Raw genomic sequence first — 16638 nt, forward strand, 5'->3', positions numbered from 1 at the left:
TGAGATTTGACAGTTTGTAGCGGTCGAAAGTACTTGCGCGCTCTGCTTGCGCACTAGTAGGCCACTAGTGTGCAACAAGCAAGTATGCACTCGACAGAGTGCAGTTCTAGTTCTTATATAGTTTTCGTCAGTGAAAAAAGTTAATCAAACATTTTTCGTCATAGTTTTGGTCGACGTAATCAACACTGCTGTGTTAATTAGGTCCTCTTTTTTATTTATAATTTTTATCCCACGATTTTGCAGCCCATTTTTTTCACCCAGTGTCAATTATCTAATGTAATCCTGGTGCTACACTTCCTATGCCAACCTGGGGGTGCAGCGGACTGACCTCATGCTTCCTTCGATGCACAAGTAGTCCCAAGGCTCCAAGCTGCTTCTTGGCCCAGGCCGTAGCGTAACGGTCTGGGCACCGGACTGGTGATCCAGTCGCGGTGTGCCGCGGGTTCGACTCCCGAACCCGACACGGCCTTTACCGCATGTCATCCCCCCATCTCTCTCCCGTTTCCTGTCAGCCTACTATCTGTCCCTTAAAAAATCAATAAAAGGCGTAAGCCGCAAAAAAATATCTTAAAGAAGCTGCTTCTTTTCACCTGACGGGAGAGTTTTCCCGGTTGGACGTAGTGCGTGGAAGGAACACGTTATTCCGACCAGTTCCTTTCCCATCCATCAGGCGCCCCAGCTGTCCAGGGGGAGGTAGTTTAGAGACCATGATTACTGCATGTTTTTTGTGGGAGAACATGCAAACTCCACACAGAAAAGCCCTTTCGCCAATGGCAAGTGATTGCGAAATGGTAGTACCTTCAATTAGTAGTGAAAGTGAAACTTTTACATGAGTTGTAAATTAAAACTAAATTTAACATGGAGACGGAACCCCACTAATTGTAGTGAAAGGAATGGGACAGCACTTGAATATGATCATGAGATTCATGACACTTTACATCACTTTTAATTGTGCTTATTTACAGTAAGTGCTTTAAACATACAGAGGCAACAACACGGAAAAGTTATAGGCCTTTATTTTGCCTAGGCTGTAGCAGTGTAGCCTATACGAAATTGAAGAGTAACTTTCTTAGTTGCAAAACAATACCACATAGAGACAAAAATAAAATCAATACATCAGCAGATTTTTGCATGAGACAAACCAAGAATACAGAAATATGCAATCATACATACACCCATGATATGCATATTTTTTTGTATAACTAGGCTTTTATGTAGGCCTACATGTTTTCATGTCCATCTCTACTTGGCCTATATAATAACATTTATTGTTTATCAATAACAAATGCATGTATATTTAGTTTTTTATTATTAATTTTATAAATGCATATCGGTACTTCACCACTTTCCTGTGTGATTATATATAATATTCATAGGGACATGAGTCTTCATGCAACAAGGAAAGGTAAATAAAACCACATACTGTAAAGACAGTAGTCCACAGGTTAACCCACATCAGGTAAAAATCCACATCAGGGAAATCCACGGGAGGTTTGAATTCCAGAGGTTTGTGACCTTTGGCCCCTCTCAACCCAGGTACTATGGACAGAAACCCTGTACTCTTTTCCCCTCTTCTTATCACCAAGTCCACATTGTTAGAAGTGGAAAGAAACTCACCCTGGCAGGCTGAAATGGAAGTCACAGGATCAGCTTGGACTTCCTCACAAAGCGAGATAGTGTACTGTACTGCAACTACAGCAAATTACAGTAGTCTATGTTACTTGCATTTCCTAGTTAAAATGGATAACATTGGGGTTATCTTATTATTTTGTGTTTTCAGCAGCATTCAGAACCAGAAAATGTAATGTACGTTTTATCTGCTTTGTGATTATAGTAAAAAAGAAAAATGTCATTACATTCCAATGTTTTCAAGTGGCTTTATAGTAAAATGAATCAGTCTTATCTTCTACTGGCCCAACAGCAGATCTGTTTACATAAATTCTTTGTTATTACAATTCATTTACAATATACTGTAAGATCCTGGATGTTGCTATGAGTTTGTGTGGGAGTGAAAACTGAAAACATTCTTTCCTCCAGCTTTCTTATGACTGAACATCTGAGTGACTGGTACTCATGTCGCTTATCATCTGCTGCTTCCCATCATCTTTTCCCCCTGTGTCAGCCGTGTTAGGCTGGGACCCTGGTCCCATCGGAACACCTGCCGCCTCTCTGGGTAGGTAGTTCACCACGGTATTGATCAGGTTGTTGCGGAAGCTCTTGCTGAGGAAGTTGTAGAGAATGGGGTTGGCGATGCAGTGGAAGAGCGTCAGGCAATGCAACACGGTGTATGAGAAGTAGATCACTTCAAACGTATTACAGCTAAAAACAACCCAGGGGTCTTCGAATGAGTCGGGATGTGCGAAGTCTATGAGTATTAGTGTCTTCACCAGCTGAAATGGCAGCCAGCACACCATGAACACCAGTGAGTAAACGTGCACCAGCCACACATCTCGCCGGCCCTGCACATCCGGAGCCGTGCGAATCGTGCGAGCTATGAGGATGTTGAAGGTGATGATGATGGCCGCAGGACCCAGGAACTGGAACACCACAGCTAATAAATCATTCACGATGTACCACGCCACTTTACCGTGCTCAGGCATTATGTAGCAGCCCGGTTCATCCCATTCCACGAGGTCCACATGAACGTTGTCCAACAATGCCAGGACTAAGGATAGCAGCCACAGGCCTCCGCAGAGCAACCAGCGGCGCCGGCCCACCACAGGGAAGCAGGTGGCAGATGAAGGCCTGGTCAGGGATAAGTAACGCTCCAGGGTCATGAAGGCCAGGAAGAAGGTGCTGCTGTAGAAGTTGACACCGTAGATGAGGTTGGTGGCCTTGCAGAGGAAGCGGCCCCACAGCCAGACTTCATTCATGGTCACCTCCATCATGGAGAAGGGCAAGATCATAATCATCATGAGGTCCGACAGGCTCATGTTGATGATGCAGAAGAGGACCCCGTTGGCCGAGTGGCGCCGGCGCCAGTTGACCCAGACGACCACAACGTTCTCCAACAGGCCCACAGTGAAGAAGAACAGGTAGAGGATGAAGAGTGCAATGCGCCGGCCGTCCGTGTCAAGGTCGAGGGTGCACCCGACACCGTGGACCCACCACAACGTGTCGTTGTGGAAGGAGTGGTTGCTATTGTTGTCTTCAAGCGACATGGTCTGGGGTTAAAAGCAGAGAGGACGTTTCAGATTCTGGCTCAAAGTGTTTTCAAACAATAACTAAGAAAAGCACAGCACAACAGGAGGGTCTAGACATGCTTGCTTTGAATTGCTTGCTGTTACCGGGTTCAGTTAGCCTGCAAATAAATAAAAAAGCCCACGCAGCGATATTAGTCTGGCCATGCAAGGCTATAGGATTCACTCACAGTTCCTTTGTGATCTCTAACTATCAACAATCCACACACAGTGATAAGAGGATAGTAATGTACAACACTCAATATACACAAATGTATCATTCACAAAATCATCTAAGCAAACCTCATCACTTGAATGTGAGGAAGAAAATTGGTCACATTACCTTGATATGTTGGTGTGGAAAGGATCAATGATGAAGAGGGAGGGTTCGTCTCAATGTGAGCAGCCTGGGGTTTGTGTCAATCACAACAACTCAACTCTACTCCAACTCTGCTGTCCTGGACTATCTGGGCAGTCAGGCAGCCTGAGCTTCTCCCCTCCCATCACACGCACGCACGCACGCACGCACGCGCGCACGCACGCACGCACGCACACACACAAACACACACACACACACACACACACACACACACACACACACACACACACACACACACACACACACACACACACACACACACACACACACACACACACACACACACACACACACACACATACACACAGGACAATGAGGACATCCTCAGTGGCTTGGGGGAGTGGTACAGAGCAGGAGGAAAGCCCACAAAACTAAATGTCTAGGTTTTGGGTCCTTGAAGGATCTACTGCAGAGGTTTTTAACAGGTGGTCCGTGGACCACTGGTGGTCCATGGAGGTATTGCATGTGGTCCCTGACCATGGCTTTAGTAATGTAGATGTTGTAATGATTTGTTGATTTATTTTATTTTCTGTCCACTAGTGGAGAACTAGTAGTCATTATTTTATGTACAATAGCATGTAGCAATGTACTGACAAGTTGGAGGTCAAGGCATTCAACAGAAAATCCCCACCCAACACAACAGTGGTCCCCAGGTTGATTCTAAATCAGGGTGGTGGTCCCTCGTTCACAATCAGTTGAGATCCCCTGATCTAGTTAATTATAATCTCAACAAAATAATTGAAACACATGCAGCGTTGTCCCTTGTTGTATTTAATAATCCTATTTTCCCCACAAATGTAGACATACCGGTATGTGTTATAAACCACCCAGACAAATTTGAATGATTAAAAACCAAATAATTATGAAACACAATGGCCAAGTTTACATATACCATTCAGTTTCAAAATCATATAAAACAGTATTTATTCTAGCTCAGAATCAACTTTATTGTCACAGGTTTACATGTGAAATCTAGTTTTCTTTCATGCGCACCATCATTTGTAGTGTTTTGTGAGCAGGGAGGAGGATCGAGATCAGATAAGATCAAGTGCATGAGAAAAACACAGAATATATCTAGAAACAGGTCAAATAATCATAACATACTATACATCTATATGGGATAATCCACGCATCTTGATTGGTAAATATTCATTTTGCTGGGAGCCTTGGCAAAGAAATGGCATAGGTGTAATTGATGATTTATATATGGATACAACGTTTAAGTAATATCAGGAGTTGGAGAATCAATTTAATGTGATGGGTAGGGGTGAATTTTGGAAATATCTTCAACTAAGAAGTAGTGTTGGAAGTGTACGTGTTCAACCTTAATAGGGGTATAGAGGAACCTAATATGTTGAAAACAATTTTTGACTGGCCACCGACAATGCATAGGGCTTCAATAATTTACAAAAATATAATGGAATTACAAAGTGCAAAGACTGAAAATCTTAGATTAATATGGCAAAGGGATTTAGGATGTGAAATAAGTGAAGAGACATGGTCAAATATAATTTCCAAAGTTGGGTGGGCCACTAGGGATATTACACATTACAAAATTATACATAGATTCTACTATACCCCTGTGAAACTGTTTAGGATGGGCTTGGTGGAAGACAAACGGTGTTGGAAATGTAAAGGGGAAAATGGTACATTTTTACATGCCTTTTGGGAATGTCCTGTGGTTGTGCCTTTCTGGAAAGAGGTAGGCTACTGGGGAAACTTGGAGACTGGATGGGGCTGATACTACCAGAATGCCCAAGGTTATGTCTCTTGGGAGATCGCATGGTGCTGCCACAGGGGGTCACCAAGGCACAACATGCATTGGTGACTGCAAATTGACCGAAGAAATCGGGAATCGTGTGCTTGTATTTTGTTAAGAGAAATGTTGTATAGTTTAATTGATATGAATTTATTAGTGAATTAAATTTCCCCATTGACATGAATGGGAAAAGGCAAAAATTCACATTCAAGTATTCGTTCCTCGGAGACTGTAATCACTATAGTTACAAAACTTTTAGGGATAATTCAACATTATCCCTAAAATTATTTAACCCTAAAATGTTATCGGTCGGCCTCATGGTGGCGCTATAACAGCCCACTTTACCTTTTGGCTTATAACTCTTGAACCGTAGGTCGTAAAATCAAAATAAGTTTTTCCCTGGATTCCTTGGGTCATGACGCATCTCCCCATATAGGCCACGCCCATTTCCGCCATGATAGATTTTCCGCCATTTTGATTTTTGTCCAAAACACACTTTTTGCTTTTCCTCCTACAGATTTTGTCCAAATCTCACAGAATTCGGCACACGTGATCTCTGGACCCATCCAATTAAAACTGAACTGAATTTTGAAAGTGCGTATCGTTCGGCCGTAATCGTCTTCCCGAAGTTAGTAGGAGGGGCCTATATCACAAAAAATGCCATAAATCACGAACGGAATGTCCAATCCATCCCAAATTTGAATCACATGTCCGGGGTGGTTCAATCAACCAAGTTCTAAAAGCATTTTCATCCATAGGGGGCGCCGCAAATGCGAGAAATGTAACCGTTTGTCGCAAAAACATGAATTTCGGGGGTTAAATCCCCTCCGAATTACTTACGCATGATCTAAGGCGTGACTTGAAATTGTAATTGGCTGGCAATACTAGTGGGAGGGGCATATGTAAGCCACTGCGGCAACCACACTCTGCAATTTTTTTAAATTGCGAATTTTCTAGTTAGTTACTGCAGCTAGGTTGATACTGAGAAACTGGAAGAGCTCTGCTACGCCAGAGATCACAGACTGGACCCAACTTATGACTGAAACGGCATCCTTTGAATACTCAATTGCTAGGAGGAATAACGTCAAAGGGAAGTTCCATGAGATATGGGACTACTTTTATTTATATATCAAAGGATTGTTGTATAGTAACATTTTGTATTTGTACATTACATATGATATAACCACGAGTGTCAACAACAGAGTGTGGAGGGGTGTTGTCCAGGGGTTTTCTTTTTTTGGACTGCTAGTTGTGTTTTGTTTTTTGTTTGTTTTTTCTTGTCTTTTTCTTTTGTGTAGTCATGTGAATTTTGTATGCTTTATTGAAAATCATTAAAAAAAAAAAAACTTTGATGACAAAAAAATAACATACTATACATAATATACAAATAGTAGCCGGTAGGTACTACATGTTCAAAACAATAGCATCATATGCAGATGTGTACATAATCGTGCCACCATGAGACGAGATTAAAAGTAGCAGTGCCAGTAGGTGTTGTGTTCGTAAGGTGCAGTGCACTAGACCAGAACCGGTAGGGGACACAGGGACATGGGTCTTCATGCAACAAATGGTAAATAAACATACAGTAGTCCACACACATCAACGGAAGGTTTGAATTTGCAGTATGCCCTTTGACCTCCCTAAACCCATGCATGGACACTAACCCTGCACTCTTTTCCCCTCTTCTTATCACCAAGTCCACATTGTTAGAGGTGGAAAGAAACTCACCCTGGCAGGCTGAAATGGAAGTCACAGGATCAGCTTGGACTTCCTCACAAAGCAACAAGAAGCGAGATAGTGTGCTGCAAGTACAGCAAATTACAGTAGGCTATGTTACTTATACATTTCAAAATTGATAACATTGAGGTTATTTTATTGCATGATACAGGGGCCAGCATGCCACAGCAGCATTATGATTTGATTTATGAGTTTTACCTGTTTACTGATTATATTGTATGATAAAACTTATTAAGCAATATTTCCACATTTGCCACTGGATAAATAGTTTAAACTAAAGGATTGGTCTGATCTTGCACTGGCCAGACAGCAGATCTGTTTACATAAATTAATTAATATAATTTCCATAAGATTCTTGACGTCTCAGTGAGTTCCTGTGGGAGGGGGACACACACATAATTAAGCCCATTCTACCAATTAATCACTAGATTTCTCACGATTCAACATCCGAGTTACTGGTACTCATGTCGCTTATCTGCTTTCTGGACTCTTTGCCCCCTGTGTCAGCCATGTTAGGCTGTACCTGAACCTGAACCTCAGCCACCTCTCTGGGTAGGTAGTTCCCCACGGTATTGATCAGGTTTTTGCGGAAACTCTTGCTGAGAAAGTTGTAGAGAATGGGGTTGGCAATGCAGTGGAAGAGCGTCAGGCATATCGTTACATTGTATAAGAAGGTGATCACATCAAACGTATTACAGCTAAACACGATGACGGGACTTGTGTATTCTATGATTAACAGCGTATTCAGCAGGTGGTATGGCAGCCAGCACACCATGAACACCAGTGAGTAAACGTGCACCAGCCACACATCTCGTCGGCCCTGCACATCCGGAGCCGTGCGAACCGTGCGAGCTATGAGGATGTTGAAGGTTATGATGACGGCCGCAGGGCCCAGGAACTGGAACACCAGCCAGACTATGCCATTTACAACGTACCATTCTATGTAATTGTGCTCAGGAACCAAATAACAGCCCGGTTCGCCCCATAACTTTGTGACTTGCACATGAACGTTCTCCAACAGTGCCAGTACGAAGGATAGCAGCCACAGGCCTCCGCAGAGCAACCAGCGGCGCCGGCCCACCACAGGGAAGCAGGTGGCAGATGAAGGCCTGGTCAGGGATAAGTAACGCTCCAGGGTCATGAAGGCCAGGAAGAAGGTGCTGCTGTAGAAGTTGACCCCGTAGATGAGGTTGGTGGCCTTGCAGAGGAAGTGGCCCCACAGCCAGACTTCGTTCACGGTCACCTCCATCATGGAGAAGGGCAAGATCATAATCACCATGAGGTCCGACAGGCTCATGTTGATGATGCAGAAGAGGACCCCGTTGGCCGAGTGTCGCCGGCGCCAGTTGACCCAGACGACCACAACGTTCTCCAACAGGCCAACTATGAAGATGAACAGGTAGAGGAGGAAGAGTGCAATGCGCCGGCTATCCGTGTCAAGGTCGAGGGTGCACCCGTTGTCCCACCACGGCGTGTCGTTGTGGAAGGAATGGTTGCTGTTGTCTTCAAGCGACATGGTCTGGGGTTAAAAGCAAAGAGGAAATTATTGTTTCAGACGCTCAAAAATTTTTCAATGCTGTTTTCTGGGCGGTTAATCTGATTATGTTTTCAAACAATACATTAAAAAAGGATGATTTGAGCAGACATGCTATGAGGAAATGAGCGCGGTGGTTACACTTTTTGATCTATCAACAATCCAGATACATATCCAACACATTTGTAGTATCTGGATGAAAGAGGTTGCAACACACAGTGACGCTGCACGTAAGACACAATCAGGTACCAGGACTGAAAGGATCCCTTCCACAATGAAAATAGTCAAAATACACACATTTTTCATGTCGTAATTACTTAGAGAAGTGAAACCACATCAACTGAATGTAAGGTAGCATATTGGTCATATTACCTTGATATGTTGGTCTGTGTCTACTGGAATGGATCAATGGTGAAGAGGGTTAGGGTTCAATCTTGAGACCTAATTGTCTTGGACTGAGCAGCTTGGTGTCTGTATCAATCACAAGACAACTCTACCAACTCTGCTGTCCAGGCAGCCTGAGCTTCTCCCCTCCCATCACATGCACGCACGTACGCACGCACGCACGCATGCACGCATGCATGCACGCACACACACACACACACACACACACACACACACACACACACACACACACACACACACACACACACACACACACACACACACGTGACACGTGTGATCTAACAGGACATACTGTAGCTTTTTTATAGCTTTTGTTTTGTTTTTTGTAACCCATGTTTCATGCTGTGCCAATTGCCTAAGCTGTCATCATCAGATTTTTTGTGTTCCACATGGTATTCTACACTCGCTTCCAGAGGTTTGTGAGTTTGTGACCTTTGACCTCTCTAAGCCCAGGTATGGACAGATACCTGAACTCTTGTCCCTTTTATCCCTCTTCTTATCACCAAATCCACATTGTTGGAGTTGGAAAGAAACTCACCCTGGCAGGCTGAAATGGAAGTCACAGGATCAGCTTGGACTTCCTCACAAAGAGATAGTGTACTGTCTGCAACTACAGCAAATTATTACTTACATATCCTAGTTAAAGAATTTGATAACATTGAGGTTATTTTATTGCATGATACAGAAAGTGTACACAGCAGAACCAGAACATGTAATGCTTTATGATTAGGTTATCCAGTGATTATTGTCAAAAAAGAATAATAATCCAACTCCAATTTCCATTGCATTTAAATGTTTTCAAGTGGCTTAGTAGTAAACGTATGGTTTCATTTCCACTGGTCTTTATCATCTCCCACATGGAAAGGAAATATATGAACATATATGCCAATATATGCCACATATGCAACATATATCTTGCATATATGCCATATCCAGGTTCATATGTGCATATATGTCATATATGGCTTATCCACATATATGCCCCAGTCAGGTTCATATATTTGCATATATGTCAGACATAATGCCTTATATATAGCTCATACAGTATATGTCTGGCTTTGCATATATGCCATACATGATGCCTTATATAGCCTATAGGTCATATATGTCTTGCTTTGCATTTATGCCATACATATGCCATATGCCATACATATGCCTTATATATAGCTCATATATGTCTGGGTTTGCATACTTTGAAAGTGCGTTGTATTAAAATACTCTGATTTCCAGAGTTATTTTCATTTGTCAGACATTTCGGGGTTCATAGGTTCATTGTTGCCTTTGGTGCAGTCTATCTGACATGACGCCGCGGCCACTGGAGTGACGATAACTAACGTCATGACACAGGTCACTGTCACAGGGACAGAACATTTTGTGTTGGCTGCGAATAGCCTGCGATTCACATCAGCTGCATGCAGATTAATGTGATGTTGGAATCGGTCCTATTTCAGACTCAGTCCACTCCCTCACTCCATCCTGCTAGATTTCCATTGTTTAAAGGCGGTCAATTCTCGCCGTTCCTAGAGCAGCAGGAAGGAATTGTCAGCAGAATTACACATTCTGGAAAAGTTTATACAAAACCATTCCCTGATCCAGGCCACCATGTTTTGGCACATAGCTCCAGGCAGTAACTCAAATAGGTCTACATATCTGACTGAGCAATTAACTTTCACTTGTACTGTAATATTTAGCCTCAGAGACCGCAGGCGTTTTGTTAATATTTGTAAGTAATATTTGACCAGGAGCAGCCATCCAGGACCATACTTTGAGTGACTCACTCAGGTCTGCTGGCCTGGTGTTGAGTACTTTTTTCCCTCCCACCCATAGGCTCCCACCACTTGTCGAAAGGTTGGTTTATATTTACTGCTTAGTGCTCATATCCGGTCTGTTGCCCTGCCTACTGTATCCGGCGGTATCCGGTCATTTCGACACAGGACGTTTCCGTACTTATGATCCGTTCTAGACAGGATCTGATCCCAGTTTAGCCGCACCCAGCAGAGGGGCGGAGCCAATTTGAGAAGAGAGGAGAATCGCCTTTGAAAACAACCAGGCAGGGAGGGCGGCCAGGGCCTTTTACACCATATATAAAACACTCTAGATATTTATTAACAACAAAGAGAGGGTAAGTAATAATATAACATCGTACTTTACATTTCGGAATGTCATTGGTGTGCGCACATAAACGTACAAATGTAGTTCCTGTATCGCTCTTTGCAGCAGCAGCAGCAGTAGTAGTAGTAGTAGTACCACCAGTAATGCTAAATGCGTCGCCACTCGCCACAGTGTTGCCATCATAATCAATGGAGCCCGCAGCAGAGGGGCGTGTGCCGCATAATGTTTTCATTCGTTACAGTTATCTATACTTAACTGCAGATGCATTAATTGGATGTGAAACGGTCTGTCTGACTGGTGTATGTGTGCAGTTTAATTAGACGTTGGCTAGCTAGTGCGGATTATGCGTTAATAATATTAATCTCTGGACTCGTAGGTTTGTTTGCAAACGCAATGTAGACTCAAATTCATCCCACGAAAACTCACACAGAGATTTAACTGAAATGTTTCTGTTTTATCCCTAATCCGCCTAGTTTGTTTTGAAACTAAAACGATGGGGTCGAGACGATTATAAAACTTGTTTTGACCGTCGTGTGGACTGGATACTGGAGTTGTTGGATGGCTGTGTGTCCAAGCCGTGCTAAGCCTGGGAGCCTCCCCGTGTCATTTCACCTTAACGGCATATTATGAAACAAAAGAACAGAGAACCAAATCAGTCGGAATCTGCTTTGATCTTCTTTTCTGTTTTGACTCTGGAACTCCTGTAGGGTGATAATTTTGTTGTTTGTTTGTTATTGGCCGTAATAACTCACTTGTAATTACACAAGAAGAACCCCGGGAGTGGGAAGGAGATCAGACAAGAAAACAAGAAACCAAAAAAAATACATATTTACACATAGTAGTACCTGAGATAAGATATGATATAAAGGCGTGTGAGCAATGAGCATAGCAGCAGATGTATACTGTTCATGATATCAAGAAGTAGAGACGCATTCAACATGGAATTCCACAGTGTCCACAGAGGGACCACCTCTGTGGACACAAATATCTGAATTGATAAAATACATTAATTATTACAGTCTTAAAGTCCAAAATGTTGGCACACTTTAGAGAACCAGTTCTTTGCTTTTGCATTTGCCTCCGAGTCTGGTATAGTTTGCTGTTGATTTTTAGGTCTGTACTGGACATCACTAAACTGTACAGTTGCTCACGTTTGCAAATTATGTGTCCAGTAAAGTCCCAGCCCCCTCACTGTATGTATGCAAGGGTTAGTCCTGTTTGTGACTGAGTGAAAACCCAGCTGGCGGTGTATCTGTGTTTGTGTGTGTTTTATGGCTACTAACTCCTCCCTGGATTTCATGATTCTGTTAGAATGCGAGGAACACTAAAGGAAATAGTTACTAGTTCGATCTGTCCATCTGACTCTTACGCGCACGCACACACACACACACACACACACACACACACACACACACACACACACACACACACACACACACACACACACTGACACTACACACATTACGTATGTCATGTTTGTTTTACTCCTACTCCACACACCCACACCCCTGACCGGCCGCAGTGCAGATGAAAATGTGTTCCTCATTTCAAGTCCCATTTGTCTTGCTCATTTTGTAATTTTCCCTTGTTGATCTCCTCCCTATATGCGGCCTGTGGGATTTCACTTTTTTTTCTTTCCTGAACCTTTATACACACACACACACACCGTGCAGGGTAGAGAGAGGGGCGTACGTGGTTTTCTCATTCTTAACGTGACTGACTGGTGTCTACATTTAGCATGCACTTGTGCTGCAGAACATGTGTGCAAATGACAAGAAATGTGACACTCAAATACATTTTTCAGCAAAGACATTAGGCTGGGGACACTACTGTACAGTCACAGTGTACACTACAGTGTACTGTACAGGGCAGGCAGGGGACAGGGAGGGGTTTGTTGTTTCAGACAGTGATCTACCACTGCTTTCTCACACATGACAACATGGGACAGTCAGATAAAGCTAGGGGGCCATGGTGGCCCCCTCATGTACTGCTAGGCTACTGTCCCCACACTAACATAACACCTTGATGACTGTGTTAAGTGGCTAATCATGTGGATAACGCAGGCTGCGTGGGAACGGTCACTTAGTATAGTGCAAGAGAAGAAACTATTGATTGCTTTCTTAATGCCGATTACGATATTCTATTCTATTGATGAATAATGGAGATGCAATTTTTTTGGTAAATACATTGTGTGGGTGTGTTTGTGTCCAAGGCTAATCATCTCGCACATTGCAGGATCAGGCAGAGTTTTGGGGGAATCGCTAACATTAATTAATCAAATTAACTGTTGTAGCCCTATTGGACATGCATAGGAAGACTTTTATATATGTGTATTGTGTGTAGACTATATTCAATACACAAGCCTAGAAATAAAACTTCGGACACAAAATCCCACATAATAATGGACTGTCCCTTCACCTTGCAAAGCTAAAGTCTAAAGTGACGAACACATTGTAGGATTGATACTAGAAGATCATCAGCACTGTCGCTAAATGGTTGACAAGTGAAAAGTGTGTTCAAGGTCCCATTCACACCAGCATGCTCTGCGATTAAAATGAATCCCGCTGCATGTTGTCTGAAAGTGCTTCGTTTGGCAGTTGAGAAGGCACATTCGAATACTTCTACTTTGCCAAAAGACGGGGGTTTCACCTCGCTAAATAAGGAGACTGATGCTATGTCCAGACGAGGACGTATTCTGCGTTACCCGGACAAGTATTTAGCCCGGGATCTGCCCTTTCTGCCACACGGACACTGCGTTTTTGGGGACTTAACCGGCTAATTTTGAAACCACCTTCCAGAGTGGGAAAGTTTGTCGTCTCCGTGTGTGTATAGCGAATGCCGCCTATATTTGCTGAAACGGTGATGTCATAGTCCCCTCGCCCCCTCCAAACTAACCAGAGTTAATGGGTTTTTTCATCATAACCACCATGAGTATCACAACTATTTTATATTTGCACATAATCTCTTCTCCGAAAATAGCCGATCTGCAACCCATGCACTAGCTTGTAGATGAGCTATGTTTTGGAGAACAGATATAAATTATGGTGATTACTAAGACAAGAAAAAAAAGGCATTATTGTTACTATAATGGTATAGTGTAGAATAGATTATAGGCTATATCTAAGGCTAGCACAGCCAGGCAGGTTCCTCTGCGAGGTGCACAGAACAGCAGCATGGACTCAAGGCCTATTCATAGTCTGGATGAGGTGAGGTGACCACCGCTCCGGTGGTGAGCCGACCACCGGAGCTGAAATAACGTTGAGCGGTGTTGAGTAAAAACAGAGAGAAGGGCTGGAGCGGTGCCGGTGGTTTGCTCTTCACAGCGGCTCATGACATCATGTTGTAGTTCGGTGGTCACCTAACCACTGAAAATCCAGACTATGTATGAGCCTTCACCAAGTGCTTCTTATTCTTGGGTGGAAATTAAACATTCTGAAGGTGCTATCCATGCTTCAACTTGCTCTCTAAATTATATTATTTGCAAGCAAGCAGCGAAAATGTCACGCGGGCAAAGCCTTTGTGTAACTTCAAACCGGCTTTGCATTGAGAGACCCCAGGTAGGATAAACCAACACTTACTGTCCATATTCCTCGATAAACGGCCTGTATAGTAGCCTATTGTGAGCTTTAAGATCTGCAACCTATGAATCTCATGCTTATGTATACTTTGTAGCCTATACTTCTTGCAGAAGAGGGTAGTTAGTAGGCCTATGTAAAATCATTAAAATTGTAATGAGTAATGAAACGAAAGAAAAACATCAGCTACAGTGCATTCACATGCATTTTACCTACTACAGTTCTTTTTTTCTTTTTTTTTTTGGTGGCTATCTACAGGCCGGGCATGTGTACTACAGCTTTCTCTGGAATTTGGGGAGGTTTACCGGTCTTGTGTATACAGCATGCATAATTAACATAACCGCAATGAAGACACTACAAACTTTAATATCGTTTACAAACTTGCGCGGCTAACAGCCCGAGCCGTCCTTGTCTGTACATTGTATGAAGCCCTCATTGAAATATGGTCAGACGATGCACATTAATTGCTTAAGGAAACACATAAAACACTGCAGTGTACAGAATCGTCTGTCTCTTTGTCTTTGCGTAAATATGGACGGCTGTCACTGTGTGTGGGGATCCGAGTGGAGACTCATCTTGTTTAAATTAAATATAAATACTTCAAAATAAACATGTTTAGCTCAGTATGATAGCTAACATGGCATACATTTTTTCATCATGGGATGGGAGTACAGATTGTAAACTTTGAATTATTTTGCATTCCCGTCTCCACTGTGCCTCGGCCATGTGCCCAAAAGAACAATGGCGCGCGCACACACACACACACACACACACACACACACACACACACACACACACACACACACACACACACACACACACACACAAAAACTTATTTCTACATAGTTGCTTTGATACAGTAGCTGGCTTTTGTGTCGTGTGAATATTTATGTTATCGTGTCGTACTAAACTTGATTAACAGGTCTATCTTTGAAGGAAGATGCAAAGCATGCTGGCTGCACACTACAGATCAGCTCAAATGCTGAGTGTCCTGTAGTAGATGGTTCATTTAATTGAAAATCTTTGTAATCTTTTGCCTGTGATGACATAAATAGAAAGTTATTCAGTGATTTGTCTTAGGTTTGTGACTGTTGTTTACACTAGTTACATTTGATAACGTCTGTTTGGATACTTTTTGGGGGATAAATCTTTTCACCATCAGTTGATGCTTCATATGAATAAAATCGCCCAGCTGATTCTTATTTATTTTTTATTCTTGGAACACAGTTCTTATATATATATATATATAAAATATAACTGTGACCCAGAGGGCAGCAGTGAAGTCCGACCTAGCAGGGACTGACCTGGACGCCTACAATAGGCCTAACCGGGCACAAATAAATCTGTGATGTACAGTAAAATGACATATTGTAGTTATTCATGTACGGTGTATTTCTTGTTAATATGTGATTCTGTGCAATAGGAATATATGTACAGATAATTAACAGCAAAGTTAATGGGCAATGTCCCATAACCAACATCCTGCTCCGAGTCTTGATTGATTTGGCCTCACTAGGACATGGGGGAACTGCCACAGGCCAACACGAGGAAGTTCCAGAAAAGAACAGTGAAAGTTTGGGCTAGGGTGCTTTTTTCTCTCTCACCATAATAAACCTTTTATTAGCATACATGCACTTGACTTGACTAGCATATTTTTGGACGAAACTAAATGGAAGTTTTTCAGTAGCGCTGTTTCAGCTCAGTCAAGTTGAAAAGAACTCGAGCACAGCTTCCGTCTCTCAACAGCGAGGCAGAATGTGTACAATAAGATTTCTTGGCACAGCCACGGACTAGGCAGAGAAGATTTAATACGAGGCTGATTTTGGTATTACTCCACCCCTTTCTGTACAACTTATTTCTCCCTCTTTCCTTCAATCTCTCTCCATTTTTTCATCATTGCCTCATACCGGCCCCTCCCATAGGGTCTTTTTGGAGTTTGTGAATTGTCTGTTTCGGTT

At 42.7% G+C, this 16638-nt stretch overlaps 2 protein-coding genes across 18 annotated transcripts in view; one reads left to right on the forward strand and one right to left on the reverse strand.

Annotated features, from left to right (window-relative positions):
- Positions 1–1103: 1103 nt before the first annotated feature.
- Positions 1104–8570, reverse strand: LOC310878880 (uncharacterized protein; the record flags this gene model as incomplete). The annotated part of the gene is made up of 2 exons (XM_083793296.1): positions 1104–3090; positions 7492–8570. The coding sequence occupies 2 exons, from the start codon at positions 8568–8570 to the stop codon at positions 2043–2045; spliced, it is 2127 nt and encodes a 708-aa protein (XP_083649422.1). The 3' UTR covers positions 1104–2042.
- A 2422-nt stretch (positions 8571–10992) lies between these two features.
- Positions 10993–16638, forward strand: part of add1 (adducin 1 (alpha)) — a 39846-nt gene continuing 34200 nt past the window's right edge. For all 17 annotated transcript variants that reach the window (XM_083794418.1, XM_083794427.1, XM_083794420.1 and 14 more), the window contains exon 1: positions 10993–11115. The gene's annotated coding sequence lies outside the window, so the exon portion shown is untranslated. The remainder of the gene's footprint in view (positions 11116–16638) is intronic.

Source organism: Protomyctophum parallelum (assembly GCF_964188405.1).
Source record: "Protomyctophum parallelum genome assembly, chromosome: 21".
In the NCBI taxonomy this organism is placed as follows: Eukaryota; Metazoa; Chordata; class Actinopteri; order Myctophiformes; family Myctophidae; genus Protomyctophum; species Protomyctophum parallelum.